Genomic DNA, 17,162 nt, shown 5'->3' with positions numbered 1-17,162 from the left:
GAATGGTTGTTTTCATATTAGCGCTGCAATGGAATGAGAGCCTGAACAAGTTGTACGTTACTTCCAACAGATAAAATCCGGTACCTGAACAAGACATAATGAATGGATGAAAATATAAAGTAAAACAACTATATAGATATATAATTTCCTACCTAACCCTAATTTAAACACAAACCTGCATGCAAGTATGTATGTATTTGAATTTAGGTTAGGTAAGTAAAGACCTGCTCAAAGTACCCAATAGTTCATTAGTGCCTGCATGCATGCACATGTGCATAAATAGACACATGCATGCACGCCCACACGTGCATGCTTGCATGCATTACATGCATACATGTAGATCTTAGTTCATATCTTAGATCTTCTTGCTGTTTTTTTTTTTACATTTTATTGTTGGATTAACTGGGACCCTGTGTACATAATTTCGTTCCACCACATGTACCACATGTGGTGCGAATGACAAATAAAGAACATTGAATACATGCATACATATATACATACATAGAAACATACAAACATAAACTGAATTGTGTGTTTTTGCTACTACAAATAGTGCAAGTAATGGCAGCAGCAGCTAGCTGTAGCACCTCTGTTGTAATATTTCTGCTCATATCAAACAATGTAAAACTGGTGACAATGTAAAGGTCAGTCCAGTCAGAAATAAATTCTGCATTTCCAAAGTGAGGCTGTTCAAAGCACTATTTATAACATAAAATATTTAAAGTTTTACAACCTTGTACACTGAACTCTTCTTCAAAAGATTTGAATTATCCTTTAAAGACCACACTTTCCACTTATCCAGTTATACTCTGTTTTTACTGAATGAAACAAGTCGTGTATTGATGTAAACTGTCATTTTGGCCATAAAACAGTTCACTGAATCTGCGTCCTTGTCCACCATCCGACATGTTGAAACACACATTTAAACGTACTTCCCCTCAGGGGGAGCAGGAAATATTGAGTTGGAAAAGACAAAAAGCAAACGATGAACCCATGATCTATAAATGTTTAACGAGAGCAGGCAGAGGAGATAAGATGCTTGGAGTAGGAGAAGGGGGACACACAGAGATAAATGTAGAGGTGAGAAAAGGAAGACAATGGCAGAGGAGATGGGTGAGGGGCAAAATGGGTGGCTTGTAGCGAGCGAGACGTTGAGAATAGTCTAATTATAGAAGCAGACATCAGAGCATGGCTCGAAAATAACAGAGAAGAGCAAAGAGGCAGAGATTTAGGGAAAAAGGGGGCCATAATAGGAGGTGTCTGGTGTTTGTCTAACAGAGAGGCTAGTAATGATTCCATTAGCGCTTCAGACCAAGATAGAGAGATAGAGAAACAAGGGGGAGAGACAGAAAGAATGGGAGGCACAGGGTGTGAAGGAAAAGGAGACAGAGACATCAAGATCCACACGGAACATTTGGGGACGACTTTAAGCATCAGAGCAGGAAAATGAGAGCAAAGAGTAAAACAAGAAGCCACAAAAAGAACGAGAAAGACAATCCAAGCCCTGCTCGTATGATTGCTCATATGGCAGTCCTTTTTATACGCTTCTCTCCCCAAACGCATCACTTCAACTCTGTGTGAAAGCTAACAAGAGAGAGGATGATTCAAATGCATTAGCGGCGTGCGTTGTCCCCATGAAAGACCTGCAGATTGTTTCAGGGCCAGGCCCTTTTGTTTGGAGGCTGATGACATGACTCTTTAAAAGCCCGACCCTCTTTCTCACAGACACATTAAAGCACCTGGCTGCCATACCTCTCGGTGTCTTTCATCTATCTGTCTGTTATAAGGAGGCTGATGATGGATGCAACTACATTAGCTGGCTAAGTGAATTTTGACGAGTTAGGAAAACTATAAAACAGAAGCATGTGCACTCAAAAAAGCATAGGCCTTAGTTGTTTTGTTTTTTCCCCAAAGCCAGGGAAACTGTTTTGCTTGTTTAGCATTATTTCTGACATTATATGCTTAACTGGGACATGATGACCAGCAGATTCTCTTCCTGTATTGCTACACTGTATTTCTCTTAAAAGCTGACAAAAACCATTTTCCCTTCTCAGTAGATGGCTTTGACGTCAACACAAAGACAACCTGATTTCTTGAAATCAAGAGTGATTGCACTGAATGCCTTCAAACGAACTAGAATTAGGCTTCACACTTGTGAAGACACTGGACACTGATTCTTCATGTCCACACACATGTCTGACTATTGACCATTTGGTAGGGGGCACACATACGATATTCTGTTACCTCTGACCTAAAACTGTCATTAAAACTCCATCATTAATAAGTTTGTGAGTGATTTCTGAATCATCAAAATCTAGCTAGAGTGGGCAGATTTGAAAAATTAATGTGAAGGCTATGACCACTTAAAAAAAGATTTATTTTTGTCATCGACTTTTTCCTATTTGGGCTTTTCCAGTAAGGATGTAATTAATTAATTAATATTTTCAACACAACAACTACAACCCACTCCACTCCCTGGAAAAAATAAAAAATAAATTCAAGGAAGTCCGAGAATCGCAGGATCCCTGACACATTTTATTTTGAAAGTGTTAAGAAGCAGAATGTATGGTTGCAGGTGAGCTCAGAGATAAAGCCAGAGTAGTGAATTCACCTGCACGTTGACTGACTGGACTTTTGAAAAATGAAAATATTTAAAGGTCATTAGCATCAGCACAAGTCTTTGTACCCAAATTATCTGGTATTCTGTCCAGTGCCCTGAGATGACTTCTGTTGTGACTTGGTGCTTTATAAATAAACTGACTTGAATATAAGAGGGGTTTTCAGCTGCAGGATTTGGGGTGAATAAACTTTAGTTCCTCACATGTCCCAGTCAGGTGGACACATATTTTTAATCAAAATAATAAAGCAGGAAACAGTCCTAAATCATCAGGCAGCGACAGACATTAGTGTTCTCCAACACAGCTTTCTCTGCTTTTAAACACTGTTGTTTGCTAACACTTGTTGGGCTATAATAATGAGCTCTCAATGAGTAAAACACAATATAAAAGTAAAATTATAAAGCAAAGTGAAATTGCATTTCCTGTGAAAATGCAGTGTGAATGCTTGTTGCAGAAGAACTAGCAGAAAAACAGCTGAAATTAGCTAAAAACATGCTGAAATGGAGCTGAAAGTGAAAAAAGCCTAAATTAGCAGAATAAATCGGAAAAAAACACATATTTGTTGAGTTGGGTTTAAATAAGCAGAAATGTGCACAGAAATTAGGAAATTAGCTAAAAAAAAGGCTGAAATTGGCCAAATATAACTGAAAAGTAGGTGAAAAAACAGAAGTAATCATAAACTAATAGAAGGAAGTGGAAAGAGTTGAAATGAGCTCAAATAAATGTGCAATTAGCTGAAAAAGTTAAAATTGGCATAAGACAGCTAAATAGTAACTGAAATGTCCGAAAAAGCTGGAACAAGCAGAAATATGCTGAAAGGAGCATAACATGCTGAAATGAGCAGAAAGAAGTTAATTAGGCTGAAAGTAGCAGAAAATACCATGTAAAACTTTAATTTATTTGAAAACTGCTGAAAGTAGCTACACATGCTAAAAAGCTAACTAGAAAAGGTAGAACAAGCTCAAATTAGCAGAAAAAAGCAGAAAGAACTGTTTGTCCAATTAGGCTTAAAGAAACAGAAATGAGCACAAAAGTGGAAATTATCTGAAAAATCCGAAATTGGCAAGAAATATCTGAAAAGTAGCTGAAAAAGCAAAAAAGAGACTTAAGTGAAAAGAGCACATTTTTGCTGAATTAGGCTGAAAAAAGTTAACATTTTTGCAACAAAAAAGCAAACCATGGAATTAGCTGAAAAAACAAAAATTAGCATAAAACTATTACTGTAAATAGTAGCTAAAAGGAGCAGAAATAGCTGACATTAGCTAAAATTAGTTAGAAGAAGCACAAAATTATTGTATTTAGCAGAAACAATCAGAAAGGATCACAAAACTGTTGAAAAAGCAGCTGAAATAAGCTGAAAGTAGCTGAAAAATGTTTACATTTGCACAAGGAAACTGAAAGAAGCTGAAGCTGAACAAAATGTGAAAGGAGCAGTTAAAGGTTGTAAACAGATCTAAAGATTTGAAGGATGTAAAATGAGCTCTATTCATTTCATAAGAGGACAAAAAGTGGCAAAAAAGGATAAATATTTCAAAAAGCTAAAGTTGCAGCAATACCAAAAGTCATATCAGGATTCTCCTGAAAGAGCTGAACATTTTGATATATGACTTGTTGAAAAAGCACAAAAATTGTCGAACGAAAAAGATGCTGAAAAACGTACAGAAGAAAAATGGATCACAATAGGGTGAATGCTTCATAAACATTCACACAACGAAGCATAATATGCTGCAAGTTGGTCTTCTGTGTGTAGCGATGGCTGATGGATGGATGGCCAGGGGAACAGGATGAGCCATGGGGTTGATTTTCCAAAAAAAAGTTGAATATTTACTGACAAGTGTGGAGTGTTTCTGCTTTAAAACACCCATCCCTAGGCATTCATGTTGAACATTAAGCTTTTTTAAAATTTCTGACGTAGTTGTGTTTTTCTCTCTGTAGTGATAAGACTGACATTATCAAAGATATCGCTAAGGTCAACCACTCTGCTGCATCAGGCTAACTGGAAATGAAGTCCCAGCACAGAAAATGTGACACAGACCTGCAGAGAGAAGGCAGCAAGATCATCTGAAAACCTGTCAGCCAGCTCACCTGTCGTTTCCCCACAGCAGACAGACAGACGGATAGACAAACAGACAGGCGGGCAGGCAGATATGTAGCTCAGCAGTCTGTGTGTTCATGATTGAGATGCAGCCAGCATTCTGTCACAATCTGTGCGCATTACCAGTCTGCAAACTGCAGAGCACATTTTGTTCTTACTCACTTGTCTCTAAGGACCAACTGCCAGGTTTTCTGAGTGTCTTGGCTGCTGCTTCTCCTAAACAAGTGAAATAACATTGTGTGCGCAGATTCCAAGTCTGCACAGATGAATATCTATACTCCAATTTTTCTAAGGAAGCGAGTCCTTGGAGGCAGATGACATGTGCATGAGCGTAATAAAGCCTCCTCACTCAAATGCACGCTGGCACAGTATGCACACATACCTGCTAACTCTCTCTCTCACACTCACACGCCATCCTGGGAGTTTTACAACTCAATAATCTTCCTCCAAAGACATACCATTTGTCTCTTCCTCTACAACACAACACACACCAGTGAGCCATGTCACACACACACACGTAAACTCGTGCTACTACCTTGCATGAAGATGAAAATGTGAGTTCACACATAAGCAAACCCCCTCTTTTCTCTAGAAGAGCTGTCCTTATATTTTTTTGGGGAAAATGACACACTTTTAAAAATAAGCCTGCAATCTAAATATACAGACTCAATCATGTCCACCTTCTGTCACAACACACACACATTTATATAATTACTACAGGTTTGGTGATATATTCACATCATGGTCATTTTTATAAGCTGTTAAGTGCTCTTACACAATGTAGCACTTCGTTTTTTATTTTTCTCTCAGAATGTAGGTCAGAGCTTACGCTGAGTTTTACATCTTGCACTCACCGAGTTTCTTTTACACGTGAACGCAGAAGTAATAAACCCTGACGTCACCAACAAAAGAACCACTTTTGTCTTCTCTACTTGCCAATTCCTGTCCCTGTTTTTCCAAAATACACATTTTCGCACTTATAACTGCTTCCCGCAGACGCCCCGTCCCCCTCCCCAGCAGACTCACGTTGGCAGACGTCCTTGTTCTCCTCGAAGCCTGGTTTGCACACACACCTGCCGATGGGGACGAGCCAGCCTCCATCTGCGCTGCAGTACATCTTAGGAGCCTCAAATTCCTCGGAGGCGTTCACGCACATGCCGTGGACCTCCACCAGCGCCGTATCCCCACCGGTTATTGTGTCGGGGAACTGGGCCAGGTTGAGCACCGTGAGGGGACACTTCTTGTAGAAGACCCTGACTGAGACCAGAGCGATACAGGCACCCAAGTCCTGGAAGGCCAGGTAGAAACCCTTTTTACTCAGGTTGCTGATGTCTCGTACCTCCGTGTTCAGCTTCATGACGCGGTCACCAACATCCACCTGGGTACAAATAATATTATATTTTGTCTTATTTAACAAACAATTTGAACTAGAGGCAGCATTTGCTATATTTACCATCTACAGATATCAGAGCATGTTACATAAACGTCTTATCCAATTTTATTTGATGAACTTAGTACATTTACAGAAAACGAGTGTAAATGGACAGTATAATCATTTAGCATAATCCAACAAAGTTCAGTCAGGTCATCTGGATGGTTTCTTTTCTTGTTGAGATGTTTCGTCTTTCATCCAAAGGACTTCATCAGTCCGAGGTGCCACAGCAAACTCAGTCCTACAAGCAGCACACTCCCATAGTGGAACAAACAGTTTGCTTATACTGTTATATTATAGGTGTTTTAAACCCTTCCCACACTCTTGCAATATTCTAAATAATGTTTCCAAACGCTCTGTACTCTGTGCTCTCGGCCACGCCCACTTCTCCGCTGCAGAAAGGAGATCGACAGAGGATGAAGGAGGAGGGAGGAGGAGCTGCAGGAGGACATTTATCCTGCAGCTGTGGGCTGCACACAGGTGCAGCAGGTGCTAAATAATTTTAAATAATTTATTTTAAATAAAAACTGCATGTCAATCGTGCGTCTCATCCATCAATCAGCCAATTGTGTGTCATGTCCAATTTTATTTTGAAAAGCCGCGGTAGAGTGAGTCCGCGAAGGACTACTGTATAAGTTTATAAGTATATAAGTTTAAGTCAATAATAGTCAATAATAAGAGTTTGTTGTGGCCCTGACTTAACTTAGTTGGATGGGTTTTTTTTTTCCGGAGCATGAACTTTGACATATAGCATATCATAATTTAAACATACTTATAACACACAAACTTTGACCAAAGAGATGCTTGTCAGTGTATTTTCACCTGTGTGAAGCTCTCATCTGCAGCAATAGTGTCAATCTTTACATACTGGCTTTCCTTGATGAACCACAAGTTGGCATTGTTGGACTGATAGTAGTACATGTTGAACGTCTGCAAAACAAACAACATAAATCAGCTCTCAACATGGTAAAATGTCACATAAACCTTAGTGCATCTGTCTGAACAGTCATTAGAGAACGTCTGCACTGAAACGCTCCATAACTGAGTAAAGCCTCGATTTATTCTGGAGTGTAAAAGATAAAAACAGAAACTATAGTGGAGAGAAGCTGCCCCATGTGTCTGTGAGAGAAAAAACGTATAACATAATAAACTTTAAACACAAAAACAAACTGCAGAAATCACATTTTTTGTGAAAATGCAGCGTGAATGACAGATTTAAATTGCTTTAAAAAAGTTTCACTTATTGTTAAAGATAAAAAACACAAAAAGTAACAGAAAAAAAGAAGAAAATGATATTTATGATATATGAATGCCTAGAATACAAAATATGTAGATACTGTAGATTGCAAAAAGAAAAACAACATACAATCAAACAGGAAAACAAAGGAAGTAAATGCTGACTCAACATTCACAGGAAAATCCCCAAAAGCCTCTATTGTATCATTCTTCATTGATTTTTTTAAATTTTATTTTTCCATTTCTTGTCTTATCTTCTGTATCTATCCTCCCAGAAAGAGCTGCTGCAGCTCTGACTGCTGAGCCATCAAAGGGTTTGTGTGTGCTCAGTGTGTATCAAATGGAACAGACTGCAAAGTAGAATGATGGTCTTTTACTCTGCTGCAGTCTAAAGTGGTATTTTGTACAAGATATATACTCATTTCATCACAGTGATAATTAAATTAGAAACAATTTGAATCAACTTTCCATGAGCCTGAGATGAAAACACACGTTAATGTGCAGCAAATGAAGCCAGCAGGTAGAATGTTGTCTAATGAAGTGAAATGAATTGATAATTATTGTTCATGTGCTTGAAGATTTGTGTTTAGTGCCTCTCTGCAGCTCACAGCATAACACAACTCTTCCCGCCACCCTTTGAAGTTTATATGACATGTGCAGAGGGATTTTTATTTCAACATGTAAATGTCCTGCTTTGAGTTTCAGTGTATCAGACATTCATATTTTATGTTTTTTTATGTTTGCACACAGTTAAAATGCCAAAGACAAGGCTGATACATAAGCTTGATTCAATTTACTCAATCAGTGAATATTCTCTTGTAACGCAGCTCTGTATGGTGTTTCAGATCTAACTGAGTTATTGATCATTCTCCACAAAAAATAACTTTTTTGTTCATTATTATAAGCTCAGTTACACAACAGCCCCCCCATGGAGCAGCTCAGTCCACAATGTTTTGCTCAGCATGGGTGAACAGGAAGCAGCAGCAGGACAGAGCTGCTTTGTGTGGATGGTGATGATGCAGACCTCCTTACAGGTACCGGGGACACCGGGCAGGCTGTTGCAGTCTCTCAGGGTGAACTTGATCTCGATGTAGACTCGCTGCGCACCCTCCCGGCTGATGTGCCGCGTCCGCAGCCAGTTGTTCTGGTTGGCTTCCATCACGTTGCACACCTGGTAGGTCCTCATCGGAGTGTTCCTCTCATCCATCACACTGATCTCCTCCCACTGAAAACCATGAAGAGGAGGATGTGTTATTTTATTTTTTCCAGCAGAACATTTTGGAGGCAAATGCATCAAATACTGATTTATATATAAAGTAGGGCATATTAAAAGTCTAGCATTCCTTGAAAGAATGCATTTCATCGACTACTTTTATTTGACATAGTTTTAGACATTTTTTACATTGGCTAACGTCAACTGGCTGTGGTAACCATCTTAAATAGATTCATATATATATATATATATATATATATATTTGCCTTATTTAACCAGGCAAATCCCATTGAGATCGCAGGTCTCTTTTGCAAGGGAGGCCTGGGCCTGAAGGCAGCCTAAAATGCATGTTTTTGGTCTGTGGGAGGAAACCGGAGTACCCGTAGAAAACCCATGCAAGCACGAGAAGAACATGTAAACTCCACACAGAAAGACCCCAGGTCCAACCCTGGATCGAACCCAGGACCTTCTTGTTGTGAGGCTACAGTGCTAACCACTGAGCCGTCGTGCTGTCATATATATATATATATATATATATATATATATGCATATATATATATATATATGCATTATTTAAAGCAAATATCTTGAGCAAATTATTTATAGTGGGTCAGTGCTCATATTATAAGTTAGTGCTGACTCAGTTGTTGAAGCCAAACAACTTTTACTATAGTATAGTCATTTTTGTTTACTTTTTCAGATTAGTTGACAGTGGCAGCCATCTTGAATCAAATAATCAGATAAAGCTAATCAGTTGTAGTAAGAGTATCTCTTGATTATTTTCTAGGAGTTTCTATAACTTGTGTCCAGTGGTTTATGGGGTAATGGACAAATATGGACAAAAACAGTCTCAACTGCCTTTCACCTTTTGGTGGCTGGCACTGAAAAAATAGGTAAAGTGCAAAATTATGTAGAAGTTCAAAGAAGAAAAGGGGACTGTGGAGGAAAGATAGTGATAAAAATGTCGTAAATACGTATTAATTAACAGGAAAAACAGACAAATTTATGCTGATCTGGAGCATGAATCTCTAGTCGAAGCCCAAACTGAGGTAACGTTCAGCAGCACGACTGTCTTGACAACAGCATGACTCAGCAGCAAACATCACTGCTCAGCAGACAAAGAAGACATCAGTTCAGACTTTTCTGAAGGGAAAACTCAAGCCAAGTTCACAGAACTGTGAGGTTTGGAGCAAAAACCTGCATGCTCTGTTTTCATGAGGGATGATCTGTGTCAAGATGACTGAAGGAATGTCTTTGTCCACGCTCCATATGTGCACAGAAAGAGTGTGTTTTTCTAAAGCCAATGAGTGATTTGAAGCCCTAAGAGGCAGAAAGTGTGTATTTTGGGTGAGGGACACTGACAGAAAGTCGGGGAAAGAGAGAAGGAGAGAGAGAAGGAGTAGGTAGGACAGAGCTACTTTGTCTCCTGTCATCTGCTGCCATCTGTTTCCACTTCTGGCTGAGGCTGTAATTGAGAACACTTCTCGCATGAACAGGAAAACATTTCTATCCGCGCACACACACATACACACACACACACACACACGCGCACACACGACAACAGCACTGACATACACACACAAAGAGAACATTTCTATTCCTTGAAGGAAGGGAAAAATGGAAAATATACCAATGTGGTTTGAGTGTCTCTGGATAGCTGATCAATTCAAATGCTGGAGAATCTGATTTTCTTGGACACGCACATTAAAACCCACAAATACAAACTGGGTGAGTTCTTGTCTAGTGAGGGATGAGAGGACCACCATCTCTGTTCCGAGCTCCAATCATCATCTAACCGTGAAGTTTTGACCACAGAAGTGGCACAAACATATCATTGAACAGCTGTTTGCTCCTGTACATCAGGGATATACATTTGTTCACATTTACACACACCTGCATGAGCTACCATATACACCAACCAATTCTTTCTAAATGACAACCTCATTTGGGGCAACAACACCACCAGCCTGATTAAGAAAGCACATCAGAGACTCTACTTCCTCAGGCAGCTGAGGTGAGCCGGACTGGGAAGCTCAGTCCTCACCTCCTTCTACAGGTGTGCAGTAAAGAGTATCCTGTGCTCCAGCATCAACGTGTGGTATGGAGGCTGCACAGCTGCAGAAAGAAAAGCTTTGCAGAGAGTGGTGAAGGCTGCACAGAAGTCTGTTGGAGTCAGTCTCCCCACCATCACAGACATCTACACCTCCAGATGCAGGAAGAGGGCCACCTGAATCATGAAGGACCCCACTCACCCAGCACACACACTTTTTGCCCCGCTCCCCTCAAGAAGGAAGTTGAGGAGCATTAAGTGCAGAACCACTAGGCTGAGGAACAGCTTCTACCCTGAGGCTTAGACTCATGAATCCCAAGTCAGGATTATCACTGTGAAAATTATTGTTAAAAAAATATCACTGTAATGCCACTTGGTTGTTGATATGTGCTGCTGACAGTCCATGCTGCTGATCTCATGCTGCTGATTTATTTCATGTTGCTGTGTTCATTCGTCCTCATCTGCTCACACAGACTCATGTTTGTGCTGCTGTTGTTTTGGCACATTATTTTGTACTATTAGTGCTTAGTGTGTTCTTAGTTTAGTGTATTTCTTAGTTCAAATCTTAGATTTTATTACTGTTTTTTCTTAACAATTTGTATTTTTGTTGGCTATAACTGGGACCGTGTGTACATAGTTTCATTCCCCCTCGTACCACATGTGATGTGAATGACAATAAAGAACCTTGAATTCTTGAATATGGACACTTTTAGTTTGGTCAGGTTGCATTAAGAGCAGACTCCTACACAAGCCACTAGCTACAATCCATAAATGGTAAATGGACTGTACTTATATATCACCTTTCTATCTTATCAACAAACTCAAAGCTCTTTACAACACAATCTGTGCCTCATTTACCCATTCATATGGCACTCTACTAGATCTATACAAAGACTAATCAGTACTTTATCACATTCATACACCGATGAGACACACATAAGAGGCAATGAGGGGTTCAGCGTCTTGCCCAGGGACACTTCAGCATATGTCTGCTGGTGGAATCGAACCCCCAACTCTCCCATTGAAAGATGACTGCTCTCAGCCACAGCAGCCCCAATCCAACCATCTATTATCTTCAACCGCTTCTTACTTTTTGGGTTACGGGTGTCACTTGTGCCCATGTCCAGCAGTCACTGTGTGAGAGGTGGGGGACACCTTGGACAGGTCTCCAGCCCATCACAGGGACACATAGAGACAAATGAGACAAACAACCTTTCACTCTCTCACTCACATCTAGGGACAATTTTAGAGTTACCAATCAGACTATGCACACTTTTGGTCTGTGGGAAGAAGCTGGAGTACCTGGAGAAAAGCCACGTATGTACGGAGAGGACATGCAAACTCCATCCAGAGTGGCCCCCAGCCGGGATTCAATCCGGCAACCTTCTCGCTGAGAGGTGGCAGCTTTACCAACTGAGCCACCATGCCACCCCCACTAGTTACTGCTACAAACTACTTTATCAGACCACTCAGTATATGTAAAAGAGTCTGAATTATAACTATATTTGTGTTGGTAAATGTTGATAGACTTAAAAATTAGTTGTAGTTGTTCATCCCTTGATTACGTCTGAATGTTTCATTAATATCTTTCATGAGATATTTTGGTAATAGACATACAAAAAATGCACAATCTCACACTCTGATTTAGACAAATTCATTATCCCCCAATTCTGCCTTTTTGAAGTTGAGCAGTATGGAGAGGTTTAAGGTACTCTGAACAAATGTCAGTTTACAATAAAATAAAAAGTAAAAAAATAATAATACTGATAAAAGCAAAAAGAAATGCATGAAGTCCTCAATTCTAAAATAGACCTAAATAAAAAAACAAACACAGACTGGCACAATTTGAATCTCTATCCCACATTCAGATGCTTTTAATCTCAACAGCCTCCACTTCAGATATGGGGCTGAAACAACTTCCAGCTCCACCTTCATCCAGCAGTCCTTCAGCAGAAACCAAGACAGAAACGTGGAAAACATAAAGAAAAAGAAGGCCGCAAAGCAGCCTGTAAGGTTGAAGACGCCACAAAGCATTATGAATGTTTCAGTGGAGTCTTGCACAACTGTGCACGAGGATAGCGAACAGTCACTGCTACCAGCAACACGGTTCAATTAAAAGGACAAAACTAATGGGGGGAGGGAAGGCAGCGAGAAATAAATGTTGGTACATTACAGGCGCGCCTGGCAGCTAAATAGGCCCATCTGTGCAAAGCTGAGACCAGTCGGACATCACAGGACGGTCACACACACACACACCCACACAAACTCACAGAGCTGAGCCCCCAGGGATTGGTGATTAAAGCATTTATGGGAACAGTCATTGAGGGATAAAAAGGACTTTATGAAGTCTTTGTTTATTTCTTTGTGGGGAAAGTTTGGAGTGGCTGGATTACTGCCACTTCCTGGTGAGAGTCTTATTTCCCTTGCTAGCGAGTCTGTTCATCATCACTTTTTTCTCGGTGTAAAGCACAGGTGTGCGTAAAACAACTTTTGTTGCCTCCACATCTGCTAATGCCACAGCAGCTGTTAAAAAAAATACATCTGGGACATGTTTGTATAAGTTCAAGAGTTAAAGCTCTCTTTAATATTCAGCAGAAACCTGCACAAACATTCTTCCTCTCAAACACACACACACACACAATTCAAGCTATTATGTGTTGATTCTGTCTAAACACCAATTAACATTCAGAATGAACAACCTCCCCACTGAAACCTCAATCACCTCATCCAATCAGCCAGGAACTCTCCTGATTGCTTTGAAGTGAAGCGCAGACGTCACATCAGGGTTTTAGTTCAACCATTCACCAGCTTAAACTAATATCTCATCTGATGGGTTTGCCTACAACAACGTAATTGGCCTAGAAGTTCTGTTTTAGCGAAGTTGGGAGCAAAGAGGAGAAAGAAGTTTAGAAATGGATGGAGCGCACATGCACATGTGCACGCACACGTGCACGCACACACGCTGTGACAGAAGTGGGTCGCTCTATTCAGTCTTAGCCACATCCGGCCCTGCACAGCCCGGATTAAGACTGACCTGGAAGGGTCAAGTGTTGTTTTGGACTAATTCAGGTAGACACTGGTCACATATTAGTGGGAATTGCCACTCACTGTGAATAATCCCCAGGATTAGAGGTCAAAGGTCAACTAGATAATCCTTTGATATGAAACATGGGAGTTTCTTGGTGTGGTGGCTCCTTGTCTGTTACAAGCTTGTTGTTCTGTACAGTGTTAAGAAAATATACACTTTTATTCCAACAACGTTCAGTTAGGTCATCTGGATGGTTTTCTCTTTTTTGTTGAGACGTTTCTTCCTTCATCCAAAGGACTTCATTAGTCTGAGGAGCCACAACAAACTCTGTAGCACAAGCAGCACACCCACATAGTGAACCAACCTTTGCTGGTGATAAGATGGTTTCTGGGGTCTGCACTCTCCCACGCCGACTCCTCTAAGGCAGCCATAGTCAAAGTGGTTCAAAACATCAAAGTTCATGCGCAATAATCCAGGTTAAAAAAAAAAAAAAATCCAACAAAGTTCAGTCAGGTCATCTGGATGGTTTCTTACTGAAGAGTCGACAGGGGAGAGGAAGGGCCCCAGAAACCATCTTATCACCATCAAACTGGTTGGTCCACTATGTGAGTGTGCTGCTTGTGGGACTGAGTTTGTTTGTGGTTCCTCAGTCTGATGAAGTCCTCTGGATGAAAGATGAAACGTCTCAACAAAACAAAAGAAACCATCCAGATGACCTGACTGAACTTTGTTGGATTTTTTTTTACCTGGATTATTGTAACTTTGATATACTGTACTATTATTGTTGAATATAATGATATCAGTTACAACTATGATCTGTTGTTGTTTGTTAGTTCATCTTGTTTGGATTATTTTGTCATTTTAGATTCAGTTTATTTTTTCCTGTTGTTCCTTGTGTTTTCTTTAGAACTCTTGTTGATTTTCCATTTCTCCCTGGTTTCGTTCAATGTGGCGTTCCCCCAGTGACTCCTGCTCCTCATTAATCTCCTTTTCCTCATTTGTCAATGAGTCCAGCTGTATCCAATGGTTCCTTCTCGCTCCCAGTACGTATACTCCTGATTCTCACCTCTGTGTACTGTTTGATCTCACACCTGATACTCAAGTGCTCCATGTTGGCCTCTCTATCTTGCGTTGCTTCTTGTCTGTTGTTGTTTCGAAAATCCATGCAAGTCACCAAAATTCAAAATAGGCATCCAGTTTGTGTCTGCAGCTTTGCAGTGTTGACATTGCAATGATGGTAAAATTTCAATATGTTTTTCAGCTCTACTGTCAAACATTTAATTTGATTTAGACAGCCTTAAAGGAAGTTTAGCACATTTATTGTATATTTGAGATTCATCTTTAGTTATAGAGAGTGATTTTCAAGAAAATGTTAACCTTTACTTGCTTATTTTATTTTTTTTTATTCCTTAGTGCTTTTTAGGCAAACAAACTAGCCAAACAACACATTTAAATACTACAATTTTCTCAAAATGTTTTATTTGTTCAGAAAATTATGCTTTTAAGCCCAGCACATCAGAAAAGCAGAAGTGGAGGTTTAGTGGTTTTTTTTTTCTTCCCGAAGATGTTTCTGTACGAAGCATCATTAAAGCAAAAGTCCTGCCAAAGCTGTGACAAACATATTTTTTCTTTGCTTCAGGGAAATGTTAATGGTTTAGCTCGACTATGAAATTAAAGCACACTAGACCTGCACGTGTCTTCCAAAGCACACGAAACAACAACAAAACAACAACAACAACGTGAATGTTCATTTTTGCTCAACAAGACAGATCTAAAGCAGCAGGCAAGATCAGATGCAGCTGTGACATTCTCATCGGCATCAGCAACGTCAAAAAGTTTGGCAAGGACAAGTAAAAGCAAGAATGGAAAGAAACATAGAAAACAACACAACAGAATGTCATCATAAAACCAAACAAAGCTTTAAAATATATTGAGTCGCCCTCTGTCATATTTTGTTTCATTTAACACAGAAGTTCATTCTTGCTTTTAGAAAAAAATAACTTTTTGCTCCATGGAAAATAAAAATAAGTTGTAGACAGTTTTAAAATACCATTATTGTAAAAAAAAAAAAAAAAGGAAAACAATAAAAACATGAACAGAACTGTCTGCATGTTGGCAATCCTTAAAAAAAAAGACCACTCAGAATAAAGCTTGCACTTTCCTTTCAGAATAAAATATTTACTTCCCTGTAAACTAGCGACACGTGGAGATTTTCAGCAAGATTAAAGAATACTCTGACCAGGATTACAGCTACAGGTGGAGCTATTTAAAGGCAGCGGATGGAAAAACATACACAAACGTCTTTAATGTGACCAAACAAATAGAGAGGTTCATTGGGGTGAACTTGATAGATTCAGTCGCTTGAGAAAACAACTTTACTCGCCTCTGCTCACTTCAGCTGCCTCTCTTCTGCACAAAACCATGAAACCGCGTGTGGCATCCTGCAATTTAACACGCTGATGCTGAATAGTGGAGGGGGGCGAAGAGAGAAAGAAGTGTGACTCAAGAGGAAATAGAATTAATTCAGTGCCATTCAGCGACTCCTGTACTACAGCAACATACAGACCGACACTCTGTTCAATGTTGCTCTTCCTCGCTTTATTCTCAGCCTCTTCCTCTCTCTCACTTCTCAGCTGTCATTTTCTAATTCATGGTGGCTGCACTCCAGACTCCCCTGGTCCCTGTACCTGAAAAAAGGCTAGTTATGCAACTCCCCCCACCCCCACCCCCCTGCATGTACACATACAAATACCAAAAACAGTTTACACCACCTCCTCTTACGCAAGAATATTCACCCCTCACAAAAACATACACCGCATCATTTCACATTTGCAAAATCCTAACTTGTAATAAATTAAGGCTCCGAAGAGCGCTGCATTTTCAGCACAGCAGATGAAATGTGTAAATTTACCTGTCAGTATGAAAAGATTAAAGGGATAGCCTGGTCATTTTAGACTCATGTTCTCTCTTATAAATAATACATTATCAGCTGTGACATCCATCATAGAGCATGTATACAGAAAGAGGCAAAAGTTTCCTGTAGGCTAGGCTAATGGCTAGCCAAATGAGGGACATATACAATAGTCCCTCGCTACTTCGCGGTTCAATTATCGCAGACTTGAGCTATTGCGGTTTTTCAAAATAAGATTGGACATGACACACAACTGGATGATTGATGGATGAGCTGCACGATCAGCATGGCATTTTTATTTAAAATAAATTATTTTAAATTATTTAGTACCTGCTGCACCTTTGTGCAGCGCAAAGCTGCATAAAAAGCTTAATCCTGAAGCTCAAAAGTGGGCGTGGCCAAGAACGCTCGCAGGTGGCAAAGAGCAGAGGAGGCAGGGAGCTGAAATCATGACATTCTGTGTTTTTTTAGAGCATTTAGAATTTAGAAACATTGTTTAGAATATTACAAGAGTGTGGGAAGGGTATATATTAAATAAAGTACTTTTTACTACTTGTACCACTATTCTTTTTTTTTTTT

At 39.8% G+C, this 17,162-nt stretch overlaps 1 protein-coding gene across 1 annotated transcript in view; it reads right to left on the bottom strand.

The window, feature by feature from the left end:
• Positions 1 to 17,162, bottom strand: part of epha4b (eph receptor A4b) — a gene marked incomplete in the record, with an annotated part of 121,366 nt that overhangs the window by 78,490 nt on the left and 25,714 nt on the right. Inside the window, 3 exon segments of the mRNA XM_037682299.1 lie at positions 5,740 to 6,091; positions 6,968 to 7,075; positions 8,406 to 8,606. Of these exon segments, the coding sequence (XP_037538227.1) occupies positions 5,740 to 6,091; positions 6,968 to 7,075; positions 8,406 to 8,606 (661 nt within the window).

This window comes from Nematolebias whitei, chromosome 9 (assembly GCF_014905685.2).
Source record: "Nematolebias whitei isolate Nwh7 chromosome 9, NemWhi1, whole genome shotgun sequence".
Lineage (NCBI taxonomy): Eukaryota > Metazoa > Chordata > Actinopteri > Cyprinodontiformes > Rivulidae > Nematolebias > Nematolebias whitei.
This window is presented reverse-complemented; position numbering and strand designations above follow the sequence as displayed.